General features: G+C 41.0%; 1 protein-coding gene across 3 annotated transcripts; it reads left to right on the top strand.

The window, feature by feature from the left end:
• The first annotated feature begins 1966 nt into the window (after positions 1–1966).
• Positions 1967–26123, top strand: mvb12ba (multivesicular body subunit 12Ba). 3 transcript variants are annotated; one of them, XM_067258501.1, is made up of 10 exons: positions 1967–2087; positions 5353–5475; positions 8425–8532; positions 11059–11155; positions 11720–11849; positions 12659–12796; positions 17207–17301; positions 19477–19532; positions 19747–19806; positions 21585–26123. In XM_067258501.1, the coding sequence occupies exons 2-10, from the start codon at positions 5365–5367 to the stop codon at positions 21669–21671; spliced, it is 882 nt and encodes a 293-aa protein (XP_067114602.1). In that variant the 5' UTR covers positions 1967–2087; positions 5353–5364; the 3' UTR covers positions 21672–26123. The 3 variants fall into 3 exon arrangements, with proteins under 3 accessions (XP_067114602.1, XP_067114604.1, XP_067114603.1); XM_067258503.1 differs by lacking the exon at positions 1967–2087 and adding an exon at positions 2272–2322; XM_067258502.1 differs by lacking the exon at positions 1967–2087 and adding an exon at positions 2293–2344.
• The last annotated feature ends 1874 nt before the right edge of the window (positions 26124–27997 follow it).

Genomic DNA, 27997 nt, shown 5'->3' on the forward strand with positions numbered 1-27997 from the left:
AGCAGCAACTCCAGCCATAGTCATAATGCATGTTATGATGGTAGGATGATGCAACTATTTGATTTCCCAGTATTATTAGTTTTATTTTAACTCTTTCACTGAACATGGAGGTGTCCAATTATTTATGCAGATGCCCAGCTGAGGCCATTCATGGCTATGCTATTATCACTTTAGATAGAGCTGTGCAGAATGATCTTTCTGGAGAATGATTTCCATGAAATGCAACTCAGCCATCAGAAAAATCACAAATGCTGGATTGGCTAGGAAATGATCTGACAATCTTTAGAAAGAGGGGAAGGAATCCACATTATTACACGGGCTCTCCATCATAAAAAAAGATAACATTTGCTCCGATGATATCACCCGACACAGCTGGCTTACCATTCATCTCATGGCAGCCAAGTTGGCACGCACATCTGGTAGAAGATACTTAGCGTAATTATTTATGATTCCCTGGCTGATTGAAAAAAGCCCTTTGCCAGGCCTTGCCGTGCACTAACTGATGGTGCCGCTAATGTCATTATGGGAAGATTATGACGCCCCGTGTGGTGCACCAGATGGGGACACTTACTGCCACTGGGGTTATGGTGGGTAAGGCTGGCATAGAGAACTGGTGTAGGGGACCAAGGAATTGCTACTGGCAGACAGTCAAAACATAGACCTGCCAAGGGTGAGACGTGAGAATGTGGACAGGAAGTGTCTCTGCGTATACATGTTGTGATGACAGAGTGATTTTTAACCATCAATGATGATTCCAACATTGTGTGGGTCTTCATAGAATAGCGTTAATCCTATTCATAAGTATAACTGACACAAATTACTCAAGCCTCTCATTTTAGTCCTTGAATTTCCCCAAATCCATGTGTCAAGATACCACACAAGCAAATCCAACAACATGGCTGTAATACAATGGGAAGGGTTGAGGATCAGGATCCCAAAACAGAAATCCTCCCAAAGCAGCACCACTACCATAGCTTCTAATCAGATTATCATTTGTAGTTTCCTTCCTCCTTATAGAATCACACTGGGATCAACAACAGGCTTGATTACACTGATCTTGTTTGAGATCTTTAAACTAGTTGAGCTAGTTAAGGATAGGTAAATCACCTTGCCAAAGTAAAAGTTGCCAAGTACAAAAAAAGCTTCCAAAATTATGGCCATTTGACTGGTATTTATATGAATCTCATATGAATGACTAGATATAAGAATATTTGTATATTGTTCAAATAGCTGTTGGACTCTCAGTCAAAGGGAAAGCCTACTGTTAACTGAATGTTTTGCCAGATATGGCTAGAGATATGTTAATGTTTATGCATAATCTGCCTCTCTTTAAGACAAACACACTGAATAACTGATTAAATTCTGCATTCAACAATATCTCTGACCACCCAAGTGACAGGTCAATGTGGTTACCCAATTCAAGCTGTCATAACACTTATTGTTTGAATGAAATTATTCAGTCAGTCATTCCTGCTGGTGCATTGTTTTGACATCAATTTATCCCTGGGTTCTATTTCCCATTTGCCAAACACTGATACAATGTTTTACCTAAATTCTGATATGATTTTCCTGTTTTCTATCAAATTGTGTAGGCTACCTGTGCTATACTTTCACTATAGGTGGACAATCATTCTAAGAAACTTGTAAACACCTACTTTACATGACCTTACTATTAATGTTGTGCTGGTTGTTCGCCTGTTAAGACTGTATACATTCAAGAATGTATACATTTGTATACAATTGATTGTATACAAAGCCTTAGCAAATACATTTTTGCACATATACAAATTAAACTGAACACATGCCAAAAGGACACTCGGATTGTGTGTAGCCTAAGTTCTTAGGCATTTGTCTATGAATGACAGCTATAGTGTTAGCAAAGCCGTTAGCGGACTGCTATCGTCAGTCAAATGTCCAGTGCATCAGCTCATGTGCAGGATTAACGAGCTTTCCAAATTCCAACGTCCAAAAAAGGATGCGATTGCTGATGATTTAGTTAAGTATTTCTAAAAAAGAGAAGAGGACAACGAAGAAAAAGTTATTTTTTCAGAGATTGTTCTTTGAAATTAAGTTGTTGGCCTCCTTGGGTAAGAAAACAATTAGCTAGCTAGTTAGCTTGTGAAGTAGTAGGGAACGCTTCCCTTTGCTTTTCCCCTGCGCGAGCTTTGTCTTCCAACTCCACCTTCTCTGCTACCTCGCTCTCCGCATTGCTCAAAGAGCGAGTCCGCGGCTCCTACTTGCTTGTCCGCTTGCTTGTCCGCTGCGTCTGACATGAAAAGCTGCTTTTGTCTGAAAAGGAGGAACACTGTGCCTCGAGTAACAGTTAAGTAGGGAAATAACTTAAGTGAGCATTTGTCTAATTGCGAGTTTATATGGTTGTTTTGTATTGTGCTTATTCATTTAGCTATAAAGCTTTCTCGGCTGTGAGCTAATGCTAACTACCCAGCCAAACAAATAGCTCACACACTAACTAGCTAGCTGATAAAGCCCAGCAAGGCGGCAGCAGGTTATACCACTGGTTGTCCGTCTATGGGGGTTGTCGAGATAACTAGACATTTCGCTTCATTAGATAGCTAGCTTGCCATCTTTTTGACCCACTGTATGCTACAAATTTGAGCTACAGCAAGCTGGCTGATGTCCCAAGGCAGTAGCAGTTTTTTTTTGCTAGCTAACTCTACCTACCAGCTGGTTAGCCAGGCTTGTTGACAGCTAACTAGCCTAGTTGCTAGCATGCTGGCTACTACTCATCTCCATCCAGAACGTTAAGTTGCCTTACCATTGGCAATGGCAGAGAACTCTAAAGGCCGTCTTTCATTGCTGTCTGGTATACTTTGTTATTAGACTAGCATTACTGTCTTCACGACAGAGAAGAGCTAGCTAGCGAATAGGTCGCGGGGACAAGGGCCCAAGCATTACTCGCTGACCTAGTAGTAGCAGATATAGTAAGTAAAATCTTTTAGGTTTGTCTCAGTTTCGTTTTGGCTGCACATTGTTAATTTCGATAAGCATTGTTTTCCATTTGTCAGTACACTTCCATGGTCACTTAAATGTAAGTGGATAAGGGATAGGTCTACACGACATATGTCACTTTTGTGCATTCTTTGATACCAGTCAGTTGAGGGCATTTGACTGTGATGATATCTGTGACCTCCTGGAACCTGGAGATTTCAAACAGTATATTCGCTGCTGCTGCCTGCCACTAAAACCATCTGACTTTCCTAAATCAAGAGAGTTTGTGTGTAAACCATATTACTAAGCATACGTTTGTGCAACTCATTGTACTATAAGCAGATGTGGAACTCATGTTACTATAAACAGAAGTAGCGCCTGGACAGTTTCTGCAATCTTGGCAGCTGGGTTCCTCTGTCTCTCCTTAGACATGCCTTTTTACACAAGGAGAATGCAGGCAGGACTATATTCGATGTGGACCCGAATAGGCCGATGTAAAGCCAGGCACGTAAGTGGTACATTGTACGCAGTGTACAACGTAATGCGTGCGTAGGTCTACCATCCTGCACGTGCTAAGGATGAGTGTGGAAACCTAGATTTAAAATACGTAAAGTATGTACTCTGTCTGGTACACGGGTCTGGTTGTACATAGTATGAAGTCTGGACTATCCTTGCTCTGATGATGCAGAACAAGGATAAACTGATATAGGCCTTGGTTTACTAATGTATCTCTGTTACCTGACTTCAGTGTATAAAAGCATGCAGGTATTTGTCAGTTTGCCTTATGTACCTAACAAGTTAGCGGTACTGAAAGTAGGAACAAAACCACCAAGCATCTCTGAACTGTCTGTGGTATTTCAGTTCTGATGCTTCAGCACTAGTCGTTCACAGCTCACCTCTGAAGTTTTGGCTAAATCAGGTGTCATGTAGTGTTTGTTTTGTCGCCTGCTCCATAGTTACCTTTTTTTGGTACCTCCATGAGCTCAAGAGTACCAGCCTATATTTTATGTCAAATCAGTTCCTGTTGTCTCAAGCTGCCTCTAATCACCCTGCTGAGTTCACACAGCTCTGTTGTTTTGGTCAAGGGTGCATTGTAGCCATCGAGATGCCAAACCCTGTTGCCTTGGTGACCTCTAAGGCAGTCCTTTTTTACAGTCCTCAGCCTGTAAAAAAACAAACAAACAAACAAACAAGAAAAACACTGAGAAGGGGGTAGTCCTGTTCAGGCCTAAAAAGACAGTCAGCCAGCTTGCAAGTGTTTGCAGTCTGATTAGCAGTTAGACCCTCTGTATCAATATGTCATATATTCTTTTTAATGAAATTATCCGTGACACTCGGTAGCCTATAGTCCTAGCCTATGAGTTATTTTCTTGGACTAGTAGGGTATTTACAATGTTTTAAACTTTACACTGTGATTGATATATAGTGTAGCCTAAGTGGGCATTCCCTGCAGAGCACTTTATGAAATTGTAGGTTTTCCATGTGCCTCCCACTCATGTTTGTTATGCTGTATGCCTTTGTGATGAGACTGCTAAGATTTTGTTCAAACATGTTCAGGTTCTGGCGGGATATTACAAACATAAAATGCTTGTGTCTATTGAATAGGCTACTTCTATTGTTCTAGTCATATTTTTCAGGTATCGTCATGATGTCCCTTACTTTGCTACATGATGTCAGAGTACAGGAATGAAGGGGTGGTGTTAAGTGATAGACTCAGAGGAAGTTTGGCTAGATTGTTTCTTTTGAAGAACTCTCTTATCCTACAATATCACTATTTTTTTCCCCAAGTAGCTAGATGTCCCTGCTACCGCCCAATATGTCAGATCAGGTCATTGTAGTTTTTGTCCTTAAAATGAGAGCAAAACAACTTTGGTAGTCCTAGTTTGTGAAAACAACTAGCTTTCCTTTTTAAATGAATAGCTCTTGCTGCCATGTTTTCTTGGCTGTATTTTGAGCTTTCCATTTGGGTATGATCCTGAGGCTAATCCTCTTAACTTGAGCCAACCTTCTCCAACTCCATAGAATGACTATGTTGATTAGCCGAGGCCTATCAGTCAGTTGAGTCTTGCTTCATTCTAGTGTCTTTCAACTTCAATTATAAATAGCAAACCTTTTGTGTACAAGTTGTCAACAATATTGTTTTGAGGATTCTCTAGTCTCAAGCTGTACCTCTAAATGATGTCCCTATGCATGACTGGATTAACCTACTTCTGAGCGCTTTAGGCTTGTTAATGAGGTTCAGTGTCACGAAACAAATGCACAGGGGCAACTTTCACATGTAGCTGCTGGTTTTGCTTGCATCACTCTCCCTTTCCATAACCCTGTCACTGCTTACCCCCGCCTCTGCCTTCTACCCATCTGTTATAAAGGCACTGATCCATTTGCTGTGCTTCTCTGTCCCAGAACTCTCCCGTGATGCCTGAGGTTCGGGAGCTTTCAGACGCGCTGCCGGAGATGCCCATGGATCCCATCACCGGTGTGGGAGTAGTGGCCTCCAGGAACAGGGCGCCAACCGGATATGATGTGGTGAGTACACCAACACCAACAGGAAGCAGATATGAGTTTTTATTTACAAATGTAGATCTGTATGTGCGTTTGCAAAATGATTGCTGAAGTGTGTGAAGCAACATAGCATACACGGAAGTGGCCATTTTTCCATGTTACAGACCTTTTTGTTTTACGACATGAAAGGTGCTTATATTTTGCCTGATGAACCCACTTCAGGCTGGCATTCATGATGATTCAGAAGAGGTCCTTCTTGTAGGCCAGTGCTCTTGGCGTCCACTTGGTAATAGACCCTCGGCTTTGCCCCAGGCTTCAAAACTGTGGGCTCTGCAAAGAAGAAGAAAAAATCTACTTCAATTGCGCATAACTGGGTAGGAATAAATTAACTGATGCTCTGAATGGCAACAAGATAGCTTGGCCACAGTTCAGGGTGGATGGTTGACAGAAGGGGTGGAGCCTCCCTGTCGGTATAGGGAAAGGGAGGGGCTTATTTCTAGACTCAACAAAGAGCAAAGCAAACACTGGTCTGTCAACCTAGAGAGGCATCTTTCACATGCCTTTCCTCAAGATGTCCCTCTCTTTCTTGTCTCCACAATTATTGAACAGAATTTTGCATTTGCTTTTCCCAGGTTTTGATAAATTCTGGCATTCACTCTGGTCTGCCAATGATGGTTGTTCTCCTTGCTAAAAGGACTGCGTCGTTTGTGGGTTAGGCCTATATCATATTTTCATGGTTCCTGGTGTAAAAAGTTAGTGACTAGTTTCGGATTAAGATTCAAATAGGAACTACATAAAGTTACCATAGTCTTAACAAGTAGCTATACAACGAGTTTCTTAACCACCCTATCTGTAGATGTTGGCAGCTCCAGGACCCAGGGGTTCCGAGGGAGGAAGTGCTATAGAACCCACATCTCATTTAATCAGAAGTAGTGATCACACGCTATCTGAACCCTAGACACACTCGGCCTACGCCTTGATCCTCTCTGTTACAGTGAAACGGAAGGGGAGATGAGAACAGTGGATAAATAGCCTCCTGATAGTTGTTTACCATGTGCTTCAAACCGTGTACACAAAGGCATGTGATTCTTACCCTGCACAATGGAACACAGTTTGTTCCTCGGAACAAGGTGAAGTTTGTGGGACATTTGTCGGAGGCACCATAGTTACTTAATTGAAGGCCGACAATGCTGAGGCTTGTTGATTTGACTTGGAGATGTATTGCAGACCTTTAACTGCAATTAGAAGGAAGACGACCCATGAATGAAATGAAGAAAAAATGCTTCTGTTTTTGAAGGATGCCGTTGTAGCTCTTTCAGCAATGTGTCCTTGCTGGTGAAGGAGGGAATGATTAACCTGGCCCTTGAAACATCAACCCCCCCTTTTCTTTTGGAGATCAAAGATGCTGCATGCGGTCTTGGAGACAGCACCATACAGCAGTGAGGATGGACGGTTATCTTACTTTGTTTGGCCTTCCAGCTGTGTCTTTCCACCCCGACAGAGAACTTAGCAGAGTTCCCAGTATAAGGCTGGGAGGTACAGAACGTAGCTATCATGTGAAAGTTCTGCTTCTGGCTTGCACGCCTAACCCCTACTCTGTCGGCTCAGACGATTGACGTGGAGTGGCTTTCCCACAGACAGAGAGGGCTTCATTGTCTCCCATGTGAACAGTGGATTACTTTGTTGTCCTCCACTTTCTTTTCATGACTAATCTTCTGTGGACTGGATTCTGGCTAGAGCTGTTTGTGTAGAATTCTTCGTCAGATATTAATGGTGTTTACCTTTCCAAAATGTTTGAATTTGAACCTCCCACATCTGTCCTCCATCAATGTGCTTTGAATGTACAGAGGGTTGAAGTTCATTAATCTAGTCATTGTTCCTGGTTAGTGTTTAAAATGGTATTGATGAAAGAATGACCAAATGAATAGTGAAATAATAAACAAATCATAGAATATTATACTTATTTGCATGTTATGGAGGCAAGCTCATTTTAATCAGAGGCAATGCTCATTGACCTGTGAGCAGAGGCTGCACACAGGCAGTTCAATGTGAGAGGGTGGACGTCACTGAGCATATAAAGTTTCTAACCAACACACACTCCCTTTCTTTTGATCCATACAGCTGTTGTCCTTCTATGTCTTCCCCAGGGACTAGTCCCCGCCTGTGCCAGTGTTATGTCCCCGCTTTCCCCCTCTCTTTGAGCCATGACCCTTTGTCCTTACCCTTCACTGGTTCCCTCTCATGGGTCTCTTAGCAGGATGCGGTGTGGGCTGACCTAGGAAGCGAGGCCAAGATGAAGTGTGTTGTGGCAGTGAGCAGCACTAATACAGGTCACCTTCCCTTCCCCCCATCTTTCTGGGACCTTTCTCTTTGCTCCCATGTTTCTCTATTCTCTCCAGCTTCATTCATCAATAGTGATTTTCCATACCTGGATCATCCTGTTGTGAAAGTTGATAACACTCACTATAGTTTACAGATATTTTTGTTGCACTAAGTACCAAATGGAACAAGAATTATGGTGCACGGGAGATTCCTCCTGAAGAGTTGGCTTTTTAGTTGTTCTGGCTAAGAACACCATTTTATTTTTATTTTTTTACATGGATCCCTTTGAAACCAGGTCTGCTTGGCACAGATACTCTTTTCACTTAGGCTAAATGATTAGTGGTTTTGAGTGGCTTCAAACCAGGCATGGTGGACTAATCTTGTTGCCATGGAGCAGCTGAAGACTGCTTTGTGTGTGGCCAGCTTTTTTGTGCTGGCATGCATGAATTGGCTAGAATACCATAACCCTAGGAAGTCCATTCCAGGTTTAGGGATAAATAGCTGGATGATTACTTGTAAGAGTAGAAGTATAACACGATATGGGTATGAATATATATTTTTTTGTGATATTGTTTTTGGGGTCCTTTTTACTCTGAAAAGACCAAATACTTATTATACAAGGCTCTCAATTAATATTCTGTCGTTCTACAGGTTTCCCAGACAACAGATGGTCTGGATGCTGATCTTTGGAAAGACGGTCTCTTCAAATCCAAGGTGACACGCTACCTCTGCTTCACCAGAGTCTTCTCCAAAGAAAATGTAAGTGCTGACCTATACTCAACCTATCTAAATTGGTAAAAACGTTCCCAAACTGCCAGTGGACCATTAGGCTCCAATATGATATATGTATATTTTTTTTATTAGGGTTCCTCCAGTAGGAGGGAACCTATTGTTTTTGTTAGTATTCCTATTATTTTTCCTCTTCTCCATGACATGGCTCAATATCTCAAAAAGTCCTTCACCCGATTTATTTTCAAATTTGGCCCAAGGTTACTCACTACTCCCAGACGGCTAGTGGCCCACGTACGCCCATAGGTGGCGCTATAAGCCACGCCCAAAGTTCACGTAATTTCCCCATTTATCCAAAATGCCTGAAAACAACCTTCAAAACCATTCTCCTCATGAACCATAGATCCAATCGACTTGAAATTTGTTACAGATGTGTAGAATACATATCTTTATATAGGGTGAAATGGAATAAGAAATGCAATACAAAATGGCTGAAAAGGGTTTATTTATGTAAATGTACACATTGCCTCAATATCTTTGTGTCAATAAATAAATTTGACATACCAAATATTTTGGTATGTCAAAATATGATTGAATTAAAACTGTTTAAACTTTGGCTGACTCTAACAACACTTACCACAGGAGAAATGGCTTACTTTTTTATACAGAAACTGACCACAATAATATCCAACACTGAGAATAGCTCAATGGGTTCAGATGGTGTCTTCAAAATGTAAGGTCACAGGTTCGAATCCAGTCACAGCCTTTGGGCCTGTCATGATATTGGTTATCTGTCTAGTTAAACAGAATGACATCATTCTGAAATACCATGCATGATTTCATGCAATTTTCCCTTGAAATGTCAACCGTTTCTTAACCTTTGTCCCAAAGCTAATACTCTGCCCTTTCTATTCATAAAATCTCAACAGTTGGTGTGTAGCAGAGAGGATAGAGAGACTGACTTGTTGTAACCTTATGCTCATGAGTTCAAATCCCCATTCAGCCTATTGTTGTTGGCCAAACAAAGTAGTTTTGCTCTCTTGTTGTCCAACTCTAGATCTTCTACAATGTAAATTTTTATAATATTTTGCCATTTTGCGGAGGAACCCGCATCGGGTGCTTGCAGCTACATTTGCATTTATTTATTTTATTTTTTATAATCATGGCTTCTTGCCTAAGAGCACCTCTGTTACAAAAGAGTTTTGATAACATTTCTGTTCAGACCACTCTGTTCTGCCAAGAAGCCATACTGGCTCGTGATCAAGAAGGGTCTAAAATTAGGCAAGTGTAGGGCTGTACGTCTTAAGACAATCGTCTGTGGCGAGAAACGCATATAGCACGTGACTCATACTGTTGTCTTTCCTTCAAAAAGCGTCTCCTATGAAAACACCACCTTGATTTTCTGGCAGCTTTTCACAAAGTAATGTCGCTCAAAGACAAAAACTGATACTGTACTTTGACTCGCTGCCTTCTTCATTTAGACTAGGCTAATAAAAAAAATTGATGTGAACAAGTTCCGAATGCATGTACTATTCAAACATTTTAATCACTAGCCTAATGAACTGAAGTGAAGTATTCCTTTCAAGATAGTGGATTCCCTGTGTTAACATCCAAACTGTGAGGCTGTGGTTTTGCAAATTGATAGTCAACCTTTCCACTCATCTGTATAGTATTACGTGTCCACTTTGGACACTTTGCCATGTCGTTCCCCAAAAGAAACCATTTTGTCTCAAAGTAACAAATGATTTTCTGCTGAACATTGGGAATGTTTATCTTGAAATCATTCCAGTGCTCATTGGAAATCCCTCTACTGGGTCTTTCACAAAAATCCCCCCATTACTATTGTCACTGGCTTCACAGCAGCAACCAAACTAAAGGCAGAATTCCTTCAAAGCCTTAGATTTGTATGTGTGATGGCACAAAAAAGGCTGAGGTTTCAGTGAACATAGCCGTACTTCAACGCTCTCTGTCCGTACATTGAAGGGACTGATAAAGGATAGTCGATAACGCATCTCTTCCAAAGGTAATCCAACAAAGCTCTGTCTCTTTATCTATCTCCTAGAGAAACAAGGTTTGGCCCTCAAATAGCCACGCAGCAAACAATTACATTCCCTTTCCTCCACGACTGTCCATCAAGCTAAGGCTAATGTCCGTTCAGTTCCCCACCGTATTGAAGTGTGACCAGATGTGACAGTTCCATCAACAAAAGCTATTTTGTCTGCCAATCAATACGTGGCCTGGCGTAATTATCTGTGACAAAAACAGATACTGTGAAATTAGGCATTGAAGTGTGCGATGGAAACACTGAAGTCTGTGATTTATCACTGCCACAGAGCTGCTGGGGAGACATCCCTATGTCAGGGAAGGTACCTGTCTTTTCTAGCGTTAACATTGTTAGCACATATGCAGTGAGGACTTGAAAACAGGCCAAGTTCTGCCTCTGTCCCGGCTTAGGAAGGAAATTTCGACGGACAGTTAATGGGGGCTTGTGGTTTGTGTCTTTTTTTGTGTTTTTTTACTCACTCACTTTCTGTCTTTCTCTTTATCTCTCTGCAGAGTCATTTAGGAAATGTGCTGGTGGATATGAAGCTTATTGACATTAAAGATACCCTGCCTGTAGGGTTCATTCCTATACAGGAGACTGTGGATACACGTAAGCAAAATTTCCTACATCGAATAACTCTTCTTCATCTTACTTTAAAACAGCAATAGAAAAATATACAAACCTATATTGCATTTAGAGGACCTGAAAGTTGAAGAGCCGGAAAGCATCTTTTGCATCTATATGCAGGCCAGCTTTTGCCCAGGCTTTTTCATAGGGTCAAGAGTTCATGCAGTTTACTGGATTGACATGGCTACATGCAATTTTAATTTGACCGGTTTGTGTTAAACTTCAATCGGATGTTTTTCTATGTCTTCCTTTGTGGACCGAGAGGAAGCTGAGGTCATAACAGACTTTTCTCCCCAACTGGGCTGATTTATTATTTAAAGACAGTAACATGACCACACAAGTGTAATGACACACCTCCTTTCCCCCCCCCCCTCTCTCTCTCTCTTTCTCTCTCTGGACCTCTGTTGGTATCTCTTTTCTCTTCTCTCTCTCACCATTTTCATCTCCCCTTTTTCTTGCTCTGCCCCCCACCTCCCTTATCCCCTCTCTATTTCTCTCTCTTTCTTCCTTTTATCTCTCTCTCTCTCCCTGCCTGACCACACACAGAGGAGCAGGCCTTCCGGAAGAGGAGGCTGTGTATCAAGTTTATCCCTCGGGACTCCACAGAGGCAGCCATCTGTGATATTCGGATTATGGGGAGGTCCAAGCAAGCCCCACCACAGTACACTTTCATAGGGTGGGTACTAGGGGTGGACGGTATTACCGGTAAATATACCGGTATTAATTTGCTCTACCATATGGATTTTGACTATACCGTGCTAACCGCGGAGAGCCTTTCTGAAATAAGTTTTGTCACAGCCCCATTCACACCAGGCACTGCATGAAATTACTGTACGGAACTTTTAATGCAAACATAGCAAGCAATCTTCCGCATCCTAATAACCAGTATTGCAAAGGTGGAGGAGAGACACGTTTTGGGTCTTTATCCTTTGGTTTTATATGACACAATTTCAGACGTTTACAGGGACTTAAACGTCATAAATGCAGCATGGAAGAGTGTAGGGCCATATAATGATTAAAGCTAGCTCACTACAGATATTGAACAAAGTTTTCTTGCGATCCCATAAACGTTTTGTTGAAACCAGCGTAGTATTAGCTCTTTTTCCGTGGCAAAGCACTGCAAAAGTTTGAACATTTCATCTCATGCAACACACCTGCCGTACCCCATCGAAACACGGTTGGTGTGGTAGATTAGCCGCAGCGGTGCAGATTTTTGTATTCTGCTGAAACAAGTAGACTACAATTGTTGGATCTTAACAGGCCTGCTTCTGGGCACAGTCAGTAGGATAGCAAACATAGTAATTGACTGCCCATCAAAATAGGTTATTTTGCCTGTATAATTTCACTGTCGGCATGCTTATCTTTACATTTTAGTCACCCTTTTCCATTTTCATCATATGACCATGGTTTAAATCAACTTTTCCCCTAATGCCTATAACTGTATGCTGACGTGGGCTTGATTAAGAGGCTGTGGTTGGCTTGCAGAGAGCTGAACAACATGGGGATCTGGTATCGCATGGGTAAGGTCCCACGGGCCCAGGACTGCCAGCAGACTCCGACCACCAACAACATCCAGAACATCAACTCAACAGCAAACTCAGTCCCAACGGCTCCAATGCCCAAGTAAGTAAGCACGTCGTAGCTCACAGGCTCACTGCTGACTTCAAACTGATAACTAAAAACACGTGTGGTGCAGATTAGTTAATGTGTTCATTGGATTAACTCACACCTACACCTTTTGAGAGGTGACAAGAATGCATGACTCACGACATCTCCACTGCATTCGTGACTGAGAGTTCCGTGTGGGGAGCAGTGTGTCCAGCCCACAGCCAAGCGTACACACACACCTCTGAATGGAAATGTGGAATCCAAAATGCAAAGAGGAACAGCCCACAGCTATAGTCCCAGGATAGAGAACAGTCTGTGGTCTGCAAGATGGTATGATTCTAGATATGTCCTCTGGGCTTCCTGCAGTCTAACTTCAACCAGATAAGCAGAGGAGATCCTGTCTGGATCATTGTTTTTATTCTATATTTATGATTTAGATTAATTATTTAATCCAAACTAATTTGAACAGGGGGCACAACTAAATATTATGAAACAATGGAATCCTTAGTCTAATTCTTTCAATTCTCAGAATAAGACTTTTTTAAAGCTACAATAAAACAACTTATTTATCCTTTCCCTGTCCAAAATGACATAATTGCACTTTGTGTGTTTGCCATATGGGGATAATGAATTAATCTAATAGCCACAAACTGACTACAGCGTAGTCTCTAAGAAAGTGCTGTGTGATAGCAATACTGTAGTTTGACACAACTGGTGACAGACTAAAACATACCCTTCCTCTCCTATATAAGGGAACGCCACATCTCCCATTCCTGTCTTTTTAAATCCCTCACAGGAAAAGCACGACACTAGGAAACCCACCCTCTACAGGGTGGAGACCACTTCTCAGGCCAACGCGCAAGATGCACATTAGAACCGTTGGAAATTATTTTTACTTTTTTGGACTTGGAACAATACAAGTCTCTTAAAACATACAAACACACACAACTACCACAAAGTCAAATTTGTTTATTAAACACATTTTAAAACAACAGCAGTTGACCAGCTGTACAATCAAAATTGCAAAAACCATTAAACACAAAAGACCAGTTGAATATACAAAGAAGACAAAGAAAGGCAACACTCATACTGAGTTAGATGCCAGGGACTAAAGATGTGTTTTAAGACAGGATTTAAAAAAACAGCTAGTGTAACGGCCAGCCTAACATGCAGAAGGAACTCATTCCAGAGTTTGGGTTTCTGCTTTGCAGCTGACTGTCTGACATGGTTGGCCTAGGTCACTTATTTGGGCTGGCTCGGGTCCAGCCCACTAGTATGACATACCTCTCGAGCCAGACCGCTGTCCAACTCCACTAAAGTGGATGGTCTGGATACTTCTTAGCTCCAAAGCAAGTAGTGGTGGCGGCATAGAGCCAATGGAAGCTGGCAAGAGCACTTTCTGAATGTGGTTGCCAGTTCAGGACAGTCATCCAAAAGTTAATATCACATGGGTAGCTAACGTTATATCTGCACTTAAAGTACGCAGCTTACGATTGCTTTGCAGCCTCTTGCAAAGTAGGGTCAGGGTCGACATCTTGAAAGAAGCAGGAAGCCAGCCCATGTCCAGCTGTTTCCTCTCCTGGTGTCTGTCCCACTCCTCACACTCTTGACGCGATCTCACTGTCACTGACACGTTAGATCCTCTGGCATTTTGTTTAAACAGTTATGACAGCTTTTATGTGCTATTCACGTCAATGTTGGTTCTGTCATAACTGGATAATGTGAATGTATACCTCTTACTGTCACAAGGCCTAGCCTAATTGTCTTAGATTCCCACATTGGCAGCCTACATACATGGTTATATTGATGTAATTTCATAAAGCATTCCAGCACATCCCAGTCAAACACCTCAGCTGAGTGGCAGCTTGTTACTCTAAACAATAATAAATTGCACTCCAAACTCCTGGGTAATAGTGAGTGCCAAGATGGCTTCTACAATTATTGTAGGAAAATCGATCAGAGATTTGATCACGAAGTTTGGCATTAACCAGATAGTCTAGATGCTTGTAACAGCTTAGTGATCAGAAAGTAGTATTTAAGAAGTAGTATTGGCATAGTAATGGCATACATCAACCTATTTTAGCTCTGCCATGTTTGTAAATGTATCAAGATGTAAATCAGCTCTAGACATAACTACGCTGGTGTTAATCAATCAAAAGCTTTATTTAAGGACATACACAGTCCAAAGCACAAAGAAAGGAAGCACAAGAAAAAAAGAAAGAAAAAACAAACACAAAAAAGTCAATCCACAATATCACCTATTTACATATAGGCTAAAACACACATGGTTCCCCCATACTGGAGAAGAACCTTACTGAACTTAGTTTGTCATTGTTGAAATGCTACCGTCTGCAGAATCGGATAACCTACACCTGTACATGACATTGCACAGCAGAGCAGGGTTGGCACACGCCTATACTGACAAACATTTGGCTTGCACTGCTCCATCGTGACACCTTAAGCAACAGCCTCTTCCCATCATTATTGCAACATTGAGTTTCTGCATGCTGCTCTTTCTGCAGCGCCGTCACAAATGGGCAATATACACAGGGGTACAAAATGTGTAGTCTTCAACCCTGTTACCAACCATACAGCCTGTGCCACAGCTGTTAAGCAGCTTCGATATGTCGACCATAAACATATTAAAGAAATGGAAACTAAATGCTTCCCTGTCTAACTACATTGCATATATTGAATGGAGCAAACAGTTAGCCCCATTTGACATGCATTGACTGATTGAGCATACCAAAAAGCCAGGATTTTTACCAGAAATTTGGGAACTCAATAATTGTTCATGATTTATACCATAAAAGGCTTAAGAGGCATCAATAAGACACATAGACATTGTGGAATTATGCCTTTTATACAAATCAAAAATCTCCTTTTAAATCAAAAATATACATCTGTGCCATATTTCGGTTTAAAACCAAACAGTTTTTTCTTATTGTTGTTGTTTCCGGCAGAGAGGGTTGACGTTGTAAACAAGCTTATTTACTGTTTTCATTTCACCCTTATTGATGGGTGTTTGGTCTTCGGCCGCTCAAGCAATCAAAACCAGCCAGGCTCATCTGGAAAGAGCACCCAAACAATATCTGTCAGGTCCATCTATGTTTGTGAAATATCATGCCGCCCCTTCAGAATCCTATCACAGACACGATATTCTCCCTCCCCTACTTCCTCTGAGTCAACCTTTGAGACAGAGTGGAAGTCTTCATTAAGGCTGTCAAGTTGCAAATGCCCTAGATTGACGTCAACCTTTTTAAAAATTCTCCATAGTCCTGAGCGGGTCATGTCCAGGCGCTGATGGCAAGTTTGAGGATAAAAAGTCGTCCATATCAAGCAGAATAAGACTGAGACCAAAGCCAGATGCCTATTTTGTAAATAACACCGACTGTTGCATTATGAAGGTGCTGGAAGGCATGCCGGTTTTAGCTCAAATTGCTTTATGCTATTTTGGAATCAAAGCATTTTGATGTGGAAAGTATACTTGAAACTCTTCCTTTGGACCTTTATGATTGAAATGTTATTTGGGGAGTTTACAGGGGTATTCAAAGAAATGGTTAAAAATTGTAATTTAAATTGCCTGTGTGGCCAGAAAAGAACCAAGGAAGGAAGGAAGGATGTGTTTTACAGCCAAGGCTCACCTGTGGCTCCAGAACCCCGAACCTATTACATCATGGCATCGGATATCCACCCTCCTGTTGTGTAGGGTGTAGCAGAGCAAGTGAACCCAAATGCAGCTGAATGCAGGTGGACAAAAAAAGAACTAAGGTTTATTAAACTAACTCAAAAGATTCAAAACCCAGATACTCTAGAACTCTTGATTCATACAGGAAAATAACGGGCACAAATAAATAGGAACACGTTGGAGAAGACGAATCACATAAACACAACCAAACAGACTAACGATCGGACAGAGCTTACACAGGGGAAGCAAACGTACACATGGGGGGTGATTACAGACGAGGAGCAGGTGTGCTGGTGTCGCTAGGAACCAAGGGAGAGAGAGACACGCGCCCACAGACTCACACACGGGGTATGCCCCAATACCCATACTATTAAGGAGTCTAGAATAATTTTTTTGTGTCCCAACACAGTCTGCCAAAAATACCAGGATGTCATACTGCATCCAGTCGCATTTTGCAAACCAGCGTACTTTTCTGGCTGTGCTGGCCCACAATCCTCTGCGCAGCGGAAGATGCGTCCCCATTTAGGCCCCGTCGTCACTAATACGTTTTCGTTTGAAAACGCGTTGTTTGAAACCCACAGGGGAAACACTAGGTCATGGCCATAACACCTGTGTACACAAACATCCTATACATGAATTAAACAAATTGTTGTCCGCCATCAAATGTAATGGCTATCGAGCCATAAGACATAGACAGGTTGAGTGACATAACATGATGTTCTTTTTATCTCATACAGGCATATATCTATGACCCTACCTGCCAGTTTCAGAGGAAAGAATACAACCAGACCAGACTACGAGCATCAGAACTCCAACCTGTATGCCATATCAGGTCAGTCCCTTTTATCTACAATGTCAATTTTGTTTTTGGGGTCAAAGAGACTTTCTCATTGGCCGTTTAACAATAAGAAAAGACTTGTGTTCTCTTGGACTTGTTTGATGTCATTTTTCATGGCCAGGTACTGTTCCAATACGAAAAACGCAATCGACCAAGAATGCTAAAAATACCCGGATGTCTACTAAAAGCAATTTCAAAACTGACTACAGTGTCAGTGGAAGAAAACTGTACAATAAGTCTCCAAGATCTTGACATCACACAGAACTAGCGCCGGCCACAGACTTCTTTGATCTCCATGGTAACAACGATTGAATATCGGCCACCTAAAGTAGCTGCACCTGCCTTTTAATTTGCGTGTAATCATCGTCGCACAACGAGAACAGCTAAGCCTCCCAATTAAAAGTGCTTCGACTCCTCCGGCGGTATCTCAGTAATAAGACCCCTGCAGCATTACAGCAGACTGACAGGTCCCCATTCTGAATTAAACATGAGCAGGAGGTGAATACAGAGGGGGGGTGTCCAGGAAGAAGCAGAAAGGCCCAGACAGGCATTGGTCTTTGGAGGAGGGGGAAAGGGGGGGGGGGGGGGGGTGAGGGAGAAAAAGGGGTAGCAGGGTTATTCAGAGCTTGTAAATGCTCAATGTAATTTGCATATATTAATCCTCTGCGCTGTTCAGCCATATCGAGGGCCCGCTCTCCCCCCTCCCTTTCCTCCCGTCTCCCTCTGAAGTCTCTGAAGCTAAAATAGCAGTGACAGGCGAGGGTGCGCTCCATTTTCTACAGGATTTATGACTTGTGTAATTTGGGATCTTTTATTAATAAGCTCAGACAATCGTGTGCATGTGTGTGCGCACGCTCTTAATTGTTCCAGATGGCACTTAGCTGGCTGATTATGTGAAATTACTTTTTTCTTTTCCTGTCCCTATTCTTTTCCTCTTTACAAATGTTCAATTTTTTTTGTCTCTTTCTGTTCCATCCTCCCTGTATGTTTCATTGTTTTTGAACCTTACCTCCAAGTGATGTCAAGTTCACTATTTTAAAAAACATTCTGAAAATATATTTTTTTATAAAAGAGGATCCATGTGACCCATTTTTTTATAATTAGTTTTTCACTTTTGCGGACTGTTAACCCAACTTTTATTTTATTTAGTATATTTTCCTATTTTGTAGAGGCATACAAAACTTCTTTTTCTGATGTCATAACGTCGTCAATGTTATAGATTTATGTCTAGTATCCAACTGCAGGTTGAACCCGCCAACAATGTGCACACTTCCCTCCATCATAATTTCGTAACATCAGCTAAGAGTGACCATTATAGTCTGGATCTGCACATCCTACAAATGAGGAGTGAATCTCCATTTACATCCCCTGACAAATACAGCCTCACCCAAATATGCCCTCAACAGCTAACCCATTAAAGAGTTTATAAAGATTCATTATCTCAATGTGCATTAAAGATCCCCTAATGAGTCTGCCGACTATTTGAGTAAGTTATTAATGAGTGTTTAATGCCCTCTTTGAGAAACTGTCCTTTTCCTTGTCTGCACTTCCTTCTCTGGTCAGTGGGTGATGGGTTAACGGGACAGAGACGTCAAACAATTAGAAAGTTCTGTAAAGTATCTCTTAATGAAATAGATTTGTGATGATTATATAATAGTGTTCCGGGGCAAGTTTTCGCAGGCATCAAGTAAACATTCATTAAGTCTCAAGTGCATGTCTGGCAACTTTTCAAAAACCACCTGAAAGGGTGTTTATAAGTAAGATAATGAGCTAATTTGCCAAATGATAGTCAAACTCATCATTTACACAGCATAACTGCTGTCATTAAGTATTTGTCATAATTGAGGGTTCACACTCATGTTACTCTACCTCCTTGGCTTATATCCATGCTGTCTAGTGTCTACAAACCTTTTTTTTGTACGTTTGGATCCCAGTTGTGTTACAGCTTCGATTGAGATGTTTCCCCCCTGTACTATGAGCCAGCAGTAATCATTCCCTCCCAGACCCTAACACTCTGGCCTTAGATTCTGATGATGATAAAGGGGGTACAGTGGCAACACAACTTGTTTAATATCTAAAAAACTGTCAAAGGTTGTAGCACAATAAGGTTGATATTTTTGTTAACTTATGGGTTTTGTCACTGAAAGCGAGTTATTTTGTCTATTTCAGCAATGGATGGAGTGCCTTTCATGATTTCTGAGAAGTTTTCATGCGCCTCCAGCGATGTAAGTCTCTACGTACATGGGATTATTCGATGACTGTTATATTTTGTTTGGGTATCAGTTGAACTGGTTCCGTAAAAAAAACAAAGATTCTCTATGCTAAAAATATGTAATTGCATGATATTCCTAGCCAACCTGAATTGCTTCTTATAAATATTTAATATGGCCTACTGATAAATTAGATTGTTGTCTAACAACGTGTGCATGTCTCTCTCAGCTGCAACAAGTGGATTTGATGGGTATCACGATCAAGTCCTTGGCAGAAATCGAGAAAGAGGTGAGTAAAGACAATCACGATCATTTAGAAAACGTTGAACCGTTTTGAACCACGACTCAAAGGTCACCGGGTGAACCAAAAGCGTAGAATCCAGTTTGTTTTGCATTTTATAACGCAGCATTCAGGGCATCCTACCAATTAAATGACCATTTTGCATCATACGGGCATCGACACGCACACTTGGGTCCTTATTTGGAGGGATTTACAAGTGTGGGCTACGTTGGGTGACTTTCTCAGCTCATGGATAATTAAAGCACACCGACGCCTCCTCCCTGTACCACCAGCCCTGCCAAGGACACATTTGTCACTCTTAAAAAAGGAACCAGGCTTCAGATATTGGCACTGCAAAGAGTACCCAGTGCACTACACTCGGAGCAGGGCGAATACACACTACTAGCTTAAGAAAATGAGTTGGAACAAGTGCAGAGAGAAGATTAACTGACATTTTTAAAACGTTTAAGAATGCAGTGCAGCAAACAGGACGATATGACTCCGGGCCTTGTAGCACGTACTAAATACATTCTGTCCACCAGATGCCAGTGTAGCGCTTTATTAGAAGGATCCAGATATCGGGCTGTGCAGTGTTGATTCCAATCATTGGAATTGCTCAGCACGTCCTTTTGATGGAACATGCGTTTAGTTCCATGTATGTCTTCTCTTAATGAATGCATGTTACAGTGATGAAAATGGTTTAATGGCTTTGACATTTTTCGTATGGGCGCTACACCCCTTTTTCCTCCCTCCATCCCCTAAGATGATTAAGCATCTCTTCTATTTCCCCAATGACTGGAGAGACTTGCATGAACAGTAATTGTATCTAGTCGTGCATATCTAATTTGCGTCTATTTAAGTGTTGATTAGCAAGCGATTTAAGCTGACATCTTCATCCTGCTGAGAGGGGAGGAGGGGTTGCAGGGTTGAAGATGGAACGGGTAAAACGGGTTGACATTGTGCATGTGGTTATGGTATACCATAGACCACCCTATGATTATTGATAGTTTTACAGGCTCTAGGATATGCAAATAGTACAGTTTCCTCATATAATAATTGGAATTCTCATAAAATGTTCACTGTTGACGTCATAAACCTTTTATACCAAAGTAGCAAGTATCTTCTGTGATAAAGAGTAGAGATACCAACTTTTCCGGCTTAAGTGCATTAAAGCTCATCTGTCCTGTAGCATTGGAGCCAACCCAACCCAACACAGATTCTTTGTCAAAGTGTAAAAGTCACTTGTCTTTTGATTTAGAGTGAACGGACTATACTCAAATTGGTGCCTTTGTTGTTCAATGCTTGTCATTTATAGTTTTTATGTGATTGTTCTGTGTTTTATGACTTAAGACTGCTGGCAGTCCTGTAGATTGTAACCATGATTGTAACCCTCAAACCTTCATTGTAATGAATGTTAAATTCGATTTAAATGAGCTTGATTTGCTTCCAGACCTCAAGCGTACAGTATGATGGACAACTTTTTGTTTTGGAGGGATTGTACGCTGTAATTACATTTTAAGCCACAAGGGGGAATAGTTTGTCTGAAAATTGTCAGTGTGTAGCCGCTGCCTGAGGTTCAGCACAGAAGATTGTTGACTAAAATACATCCGAAATACTTTTTATCCAGGTCATTTGAATGTTCTTCCCAACTTTTTTTTCTCTATATTAAAATGTTATGAATCACCCCATTCCTTCCTTACTTTTCTCCCTTCTACCTCATCCTTTCTTTTTTTTTCCCCCATCATTCCCCCCCCCCCCCCCCCCCCCCTCTACTTTATCTTTCCCAGTATGAGTACAGTTTCCGTACAGAGCACAGCGCTGCGGCCCGACTGCCCCCTAGTCCTACACGGACTTCCCTGGGCTCCGAGGCCTGAGACCCTGCTCCTCCATCACCTCATCCCCCAACCCCCACCCCTACCGACAGGAGGAGCGATTCACAAACTACTGAGAACCAGCCCCACGTTTCGCTAAAAGAGAGATGGAAGAAATGTGTTTCCTTGTCAGTCCTCCTGCCGTTCTCTTCTCCCTCTTCTACACTGTCATGAGTACAGTATAGGCCCTCTCAATGGACAGTCAGTTTCCCTACGCAACAAGAGCAAGAACAAACAAAAAGCCTTTTAGCCCTTTTCTGTTTTTTTTTTACGTTTCTGTGCTGCTGATTTTGAAAAGGAGGGAACCACTACGATACAAAGGGACAAAACTTTTTGAAAAGAAACGGAAGAAGGAAAACGAGGGGAGTGTGGCCTGACCAGCTCCTGTGTGTGGTAAGCAGCTACAGTAACACAACTGGAATCACAGCCAATCTGGAGAGATGCAGTATCTAGCCTTGTTGTGTATGAGTGATACACAAATACCAGTCAAACAGCAAGGCGTATTTGACAAGTACACTCCCTCCCCATCTCCAATAGGAACTCTGAAAAGTCCTACACCCTCTGTGGCACCCATTCACACTTGGGGGGGGGGGTTCCGTCAGAACTGTGATCAAACAACATATACCTGGCAAAATGATGAGGTTTGCAAACGTGCTGGTCTCTCTTTCTGACTTTTTGGAAGCATGGAATTTGGATTCTTCACGAATAAAAGCAGCTTGACCGGATGTCATTGGAATTACATACAGTTAAACCTAGCTAATATGTATGTAAAAGAAAGACAAAGGGGTCGCAACAAAATTATTTTTGAATAGTTCACCGATAATCTTGTGGCTATCAGAGTTGTTTGTTTCTCGTTCTTTTTGGTGTTACATGTTTTCTTTGAGTGTTTGAATGATGTCGTCGTTTCGGTGTTATTGCTGTTGTCCGTGGCCATTCTGTAAACCACTCCATATATTATTTCTTTCTGGTCTGAGCCACTCATTGGGTTGAAAACAGAATCACTAGTACTGTTCAGAGCTACGCATATAATTTCAAATATGTGAAGTGTACTTGTTTCAGTTTTCTCTGTTCATCTAGAATCAGTTGAACTGAACTCAGAATAGAAACTCAAATATTTGTTTTACTCACAGGTCAAATTTTTTCTTCTCCATGTTTTTAAAAGTCTTGCCAGTGCAAACTTGTGAGATTGCTGTATAACATACCACTACATAAATTAAGTACTTTTATGCACCAATAGATTTTACTGTTACAGTAACTTTTTTCAGTGTCTTATCATAGTTCCTTTTATGAGTATTGCTATATTCAAGGCTGTATTTTGTACTTCTCACAAAATTCATTTTATATTTTAGATAAACACACTGCTTTGTTTTAACAAGCAAATTACCAGGCTAAGGGAGTCCATTCTTGCAACAAGGTCTAGAGGTTGCAATAGAAAATGTTGCTGCAATATCAACTTTTTTTTTACAGAAATAAAATGTTTTATTGTGTTTTAAGTACCTCTATACTGTCTGTATTCAAACAGGATAATATGGTATTTTGCTACAGCAAGAACTAATCTTATGTTGACTCCTCTTAGGTCACAATGCAATGTTTTATTAATTTTAGATTGTAGAGGTCTTCCACTAGTTAACACATATAATTTGTATAGATACCTGGAAATACATTAAATAGATATCCAATGTTCTACTTGTTCAACATCGGTGGACATACACTTTTATGCCAGTATTCTCCCAGCACTGCCTCGACTCTCGACTCTTCAGTTTAGCCTATTAGAAATGCATATTTTAAGATGTTTGGGTTCAAAGGTTAGAATTTGTATGTTCACCAAGACTCCTGCCTTTTTCACCCTTTTGTTACACCACAACCACTTGTCTTTTCAAACCACTGATTTTAACCTCTTGAGTTTGCTGGGGGCTGCATATCACTTAAGCCGTCAGGTCCCTCCTCCTTTAAATGCTTGGATGTTTGTACATGTTGTTTTGCGCCACAGTGTTATACTAAGAAGGTTCAGCTTCTTCTTTACATTTAATTTAATTCTGTTTAACCTCTGTTGCATTCTTGTTGTTTTCTTTTTACCAAGCATGATGACACTTGTTCTACAACGAAAATGTGCTCATCTTTTACTGTTTGTAATGTTGAAGCATCATATTTTTGTTGTATCTTCACAGAACTTTGAGATTGAACATTTTCATAATGTAATATTTAGGAAAATGTGTTGCACTGCTTTAGATTGATTCAGTATTTGCTGTTGCCGTAGGAGCTTTGTTGAACTGGGAAATATCCATGTGTAACTTGTCATCACGTTGCTTGTCAGTATATCTTCCACTCGTAAATGCCCATACTTGGGTTCGAACTAGGTTCCTCTGACTTGCACGTGATGACCACCTCTCAGAAACTCAGTGTCCAGCTATGCCATTTTTTTTTTTTTTTTTTTTTTTTTTTTTTTAATGGCTCGGATGAGCGGCATTTATACTGAGTGAGTTCAACCATCTACGTGGTTATACATGCAAAATGGATGCTTTTCAACACTTTCATGCCAATGTATGCTTATCCGCTTACAGGTATTCCTCAACCACTTTTGTTGCATGAAAATAATCTGGTAGTCTGAACTGTGGTCTGGAAATACATTCTTGTGATTTAAAAGTATTTTCTTTGTGTTAACATCGAGTAAGTGGAAAAAAACATCGAGTACTAATGCGGATGGACTTATGCATATATACTAAAAAGCGAATTATTTCAGGATTAATTTGTTTTTTTGTCCAGGGTAGTTGGTTATGAGCATATGTGGGTTCCACATAGTTTGGCCAAAAGCTCACTTTCTGTGTTCATGAATGAAGTCCTGTAGTTTGCAGCATGACAGAACCTGAATTTGGTTCCAAGTTAGCCACTGTGCTGTTTGGTTGCATCCCAGCGCAGATTCTCAGTACCTCCCCCAGGACCTGAGCAGCAGCAGCATCTCTCCTTTTGAGGTAACATCACCTGGGATCAAGGTTAGGTTCCATATGGGCCACCGGTTGTTGGTCAGCACTGATATGTTAACAAGTTGATATCTTGATGTCTGTGAATGTTCAGTGGGCACTGAGCCCACGCCTATGGGAATTCAACAACACAAAATAGGTACAAAAAAAACTTGTCTGTTTTCTGTTATCACAACAAGACATTCACTGAGATTTTGTCTCAGAACTTAATGTGTAAACATCAGACCCACCGCAATGGGAGGATTCTGGTGTGGATTAGCTACTTTCTTCTTCTTTTTTTTTTTTTTTTTTTTTTTTTTTACAAACCCACATGCATGACTCTCTGGGCTCCCTTTTGGTTCAAAGCACTTTCCATCGTGTGTCGTGGACGGTAAAAGCTGTTGCCGGGCTATTAGTGTGACCGTCCTGATTTGACTTGCTGTGAGCGTTTTGTGGTGTTCGGTTAGGTGTGTGAGTACACAACCTGCCACAGTTGAGCTCTAGCTTTATGTTGCAGTTTACTGTACCAACATTCTAAAACATATTGTATTGGCACTAACTCATTACTCTGTGTCTAAAATGTACTTTCTTCCTTCTGGTAGTGTTGCCCTATAATTAAATTAGTTATGTGCAAACTTGGTTCCCTCCTTCTCATGTCTTTTACCACCCATATGGTTTAATGGAAACTAGTTGGAACAACAGAGAGGAAGAGAAACTTTTCAACTTTGTTGGTTCAAATCTGCAAGTGACTTCTAAGATTTACTATACCACCCGTCACACAAATAATCAGACACACATGCAACTGTGGCAACAAATCAAGTTTGCAATTTGTCCATCCTTATTTTTTATTTATTTTTACACATTGATTTGTGTAATTGATCCTGAGCTGAGATACCAGATCAAGACCATAACTTTTTCCAGGTCATGTTGTTAACCTTTTCCCCTCTTTCACATTGTCTGTAAGCTATTCAGTGTTTTGTCATTTTGTCACACAGAACCCAATTTACAGACCAATTCTAAGAACGAGAACAGACTGTGCTGATGCTGCTGGTGATTGTCAAATATTGCATCTCTGGTGTTAGTTGGCCTTCACTGTATTCGTAAGCCCATGTGAGGAACTCGCTACCCGATGGTTTTCATCTCTGAATTACGTTTACAATGAAATGGAAACATGGTCAATTTATAAATGGTGCCCTTCATTATTAATGTTACATAAAAGCCTTTGTTGTCAAATTAAGTTATTGTAAACTTTACACAGTGGATCCAAATGCAAACCCATTGCAAACTTGGAAAAGTATGTTCCATATGGTATAGAACAACTTTTCAGAATTATAGCTGTACATTAACATTCTTGATGTGATTAAGAAACAAAACAGGTATCCATTGTATCATTTTTTATTTATTTAACATCCTGTTGTCTTAATTGATATTTACAAAGGGACAAGTCATTGTGCGCTTGTTTGTCTGTATTAACACGTTTTGAATAAATAAAACTTTCATAAAATGGAATGGTGTTTCTGATGTGCCTGATGGGTAGACGTTTCAATTTGAAGCTGCTTCCATTACTAGTTTTGGCTTCATGGAGACATTAAGATTTCTATATAGTTAGATGGTAATCTTTAAATACAAGTCATTGTTTTTGAGTAGTTGAATTTTAAAACAAAAATCACCAACAGTTCACTTCAAATCTTGAGGGAAATGCAATCTCACCATATTTTTCTAAAACCAAAATTCCAAACTCTTCTAGGTCTCTGCTTTCATCCTTTCTTGCCCACGTGAGGCTGATTAAGGGGATATTGGCTTGCGGTGGCGCTAGGTGTGAGCTGATCTCTACCTCTTATTGGCAGATGTTTGGAGTAGATGACCAACTACACCCTCAATGCTCTCGCTTCCCCCCCTGGGAACAGCAGACTTTAAATGGGCGGAGGATGAAGGCCTGTAGATTCCTTGTTGGCAAGATCAAAGGGAGGCCATTGTGCAGACGGCTAAGGAACCTGACAAACATGGGCGAATGACCCTCAAGGAGCTTGTTATTTGTTGGTCAGGAGGGATAGATGGTCCGCACTTTGTCGCAGCTGCACCAGCAACAGGTTAGGACATTTGTGGCCTGGCACAGGTTGTTCCTGTTTTCTCCTCCCTTGATGAACGTCTCTGAGCTCCAAAAAGTTTGGTCTGAATTAGTAAGAAACCGATTTCCCAGCAGTGAGTTACGGATATTTTACTGAGGAGTGCCTTGGACTAGTAGTTGCAGTCTATACTATAGGTGTACAGTGTACTTTTGCTTTCTGCACAAAAGTATGTTCATGGTCCAGATATATTGGACGGTCACAAACAGTGCCATTAACCAGAGCCTGTGTGGGGAGCGTTGTCCTGGGACAGGTGCAGTAACACACAAGCACACTCTTGGAGGTGCCAAGACTGTTGTTGGACATTTACAGCCATCCTGGTTCTTTCATCAGGACCAGATGTTCTTAGTGAAGGCCAGGACAGCCGGAAGCAAGAATATACGACAGTTCCAAATGAGAATGAGGATGAGGTTTGAATCTTGAGATTTGATTCTCAAATAAATACAAAAATATATTGTGTACTCTATTTCTTTTTTAAGAGAAAAAAGGGATTGTGTTCCTCATAAGGATGGGGGATGTCAAAGGCCACTAAAATGATTTAAATAAGATACCATGGGTAAAGGGGTGCAGGATCCAACAGCCCTAAATCTAACCCAACCTCAAAACTAAATTGTAATTGTTACATTTTTGTGGTTGAAAATAAGTATTCTGATAAATCATTCATGTGCTAAAAAATTGTACATTGAAAATCACATTTTTATTTCTTTTATTTTCACCTCGGAAGTCAAATACTTGTGTCAGCTTGTCATTTTTCACAGGAATGTTAGAGGGGGCCCATGACCTTGGTTGTCTTCTCAGTACCTCCCTCTCACCCTCTCACACCTAGTGTGTGATTTCTTCAGTGCTTTCTTTAACTTTACAGGATCTAACCCTTGTCATATGCTTCCATTGTTTCCAATTGTTCCCTCTCCATCAGACCATGGGTGGGGTTGTAAGTTTTTTAAATTATTTTTATTTTTTATGTATGCCTACTACTTTGCTTTTGCCTTGTCATAGAATGGCATTGCCCAGAATGACATGTTATTCTGTGCATATGACAAACAAATCTCCTTGTCAGGGTATATAATTAACATCTGTAATTAGTTGAAGAATGGTGCTTCATCTTTCTCGTCAATAAATCCAAAACCAAGTTACACTTGAGGCTCTCGTCGACAGATGTCAATGATTCAAAAACATCTGCTCCAAAATCATTGGATGGTTTTGGAGCAGATGTAACCAATAATTTATTTCCTGTAATGTTTAGGAC

Source organism: Osmerus mordax, chromosome 20, assembly GCF_038355195.1.
Source record: "Osmerus mordax isolate fOsmMor3 chromosome 20, fOsmMor3.pri, whole genome shotgun sequence".
In the NCBI taxonomy this organism is placed as follows: Eukaryota; Metazoa; Chordata; class Actinopteri; order Osmeriformes; family Osmeridae; genus Osmerus; species Osmerus mordax.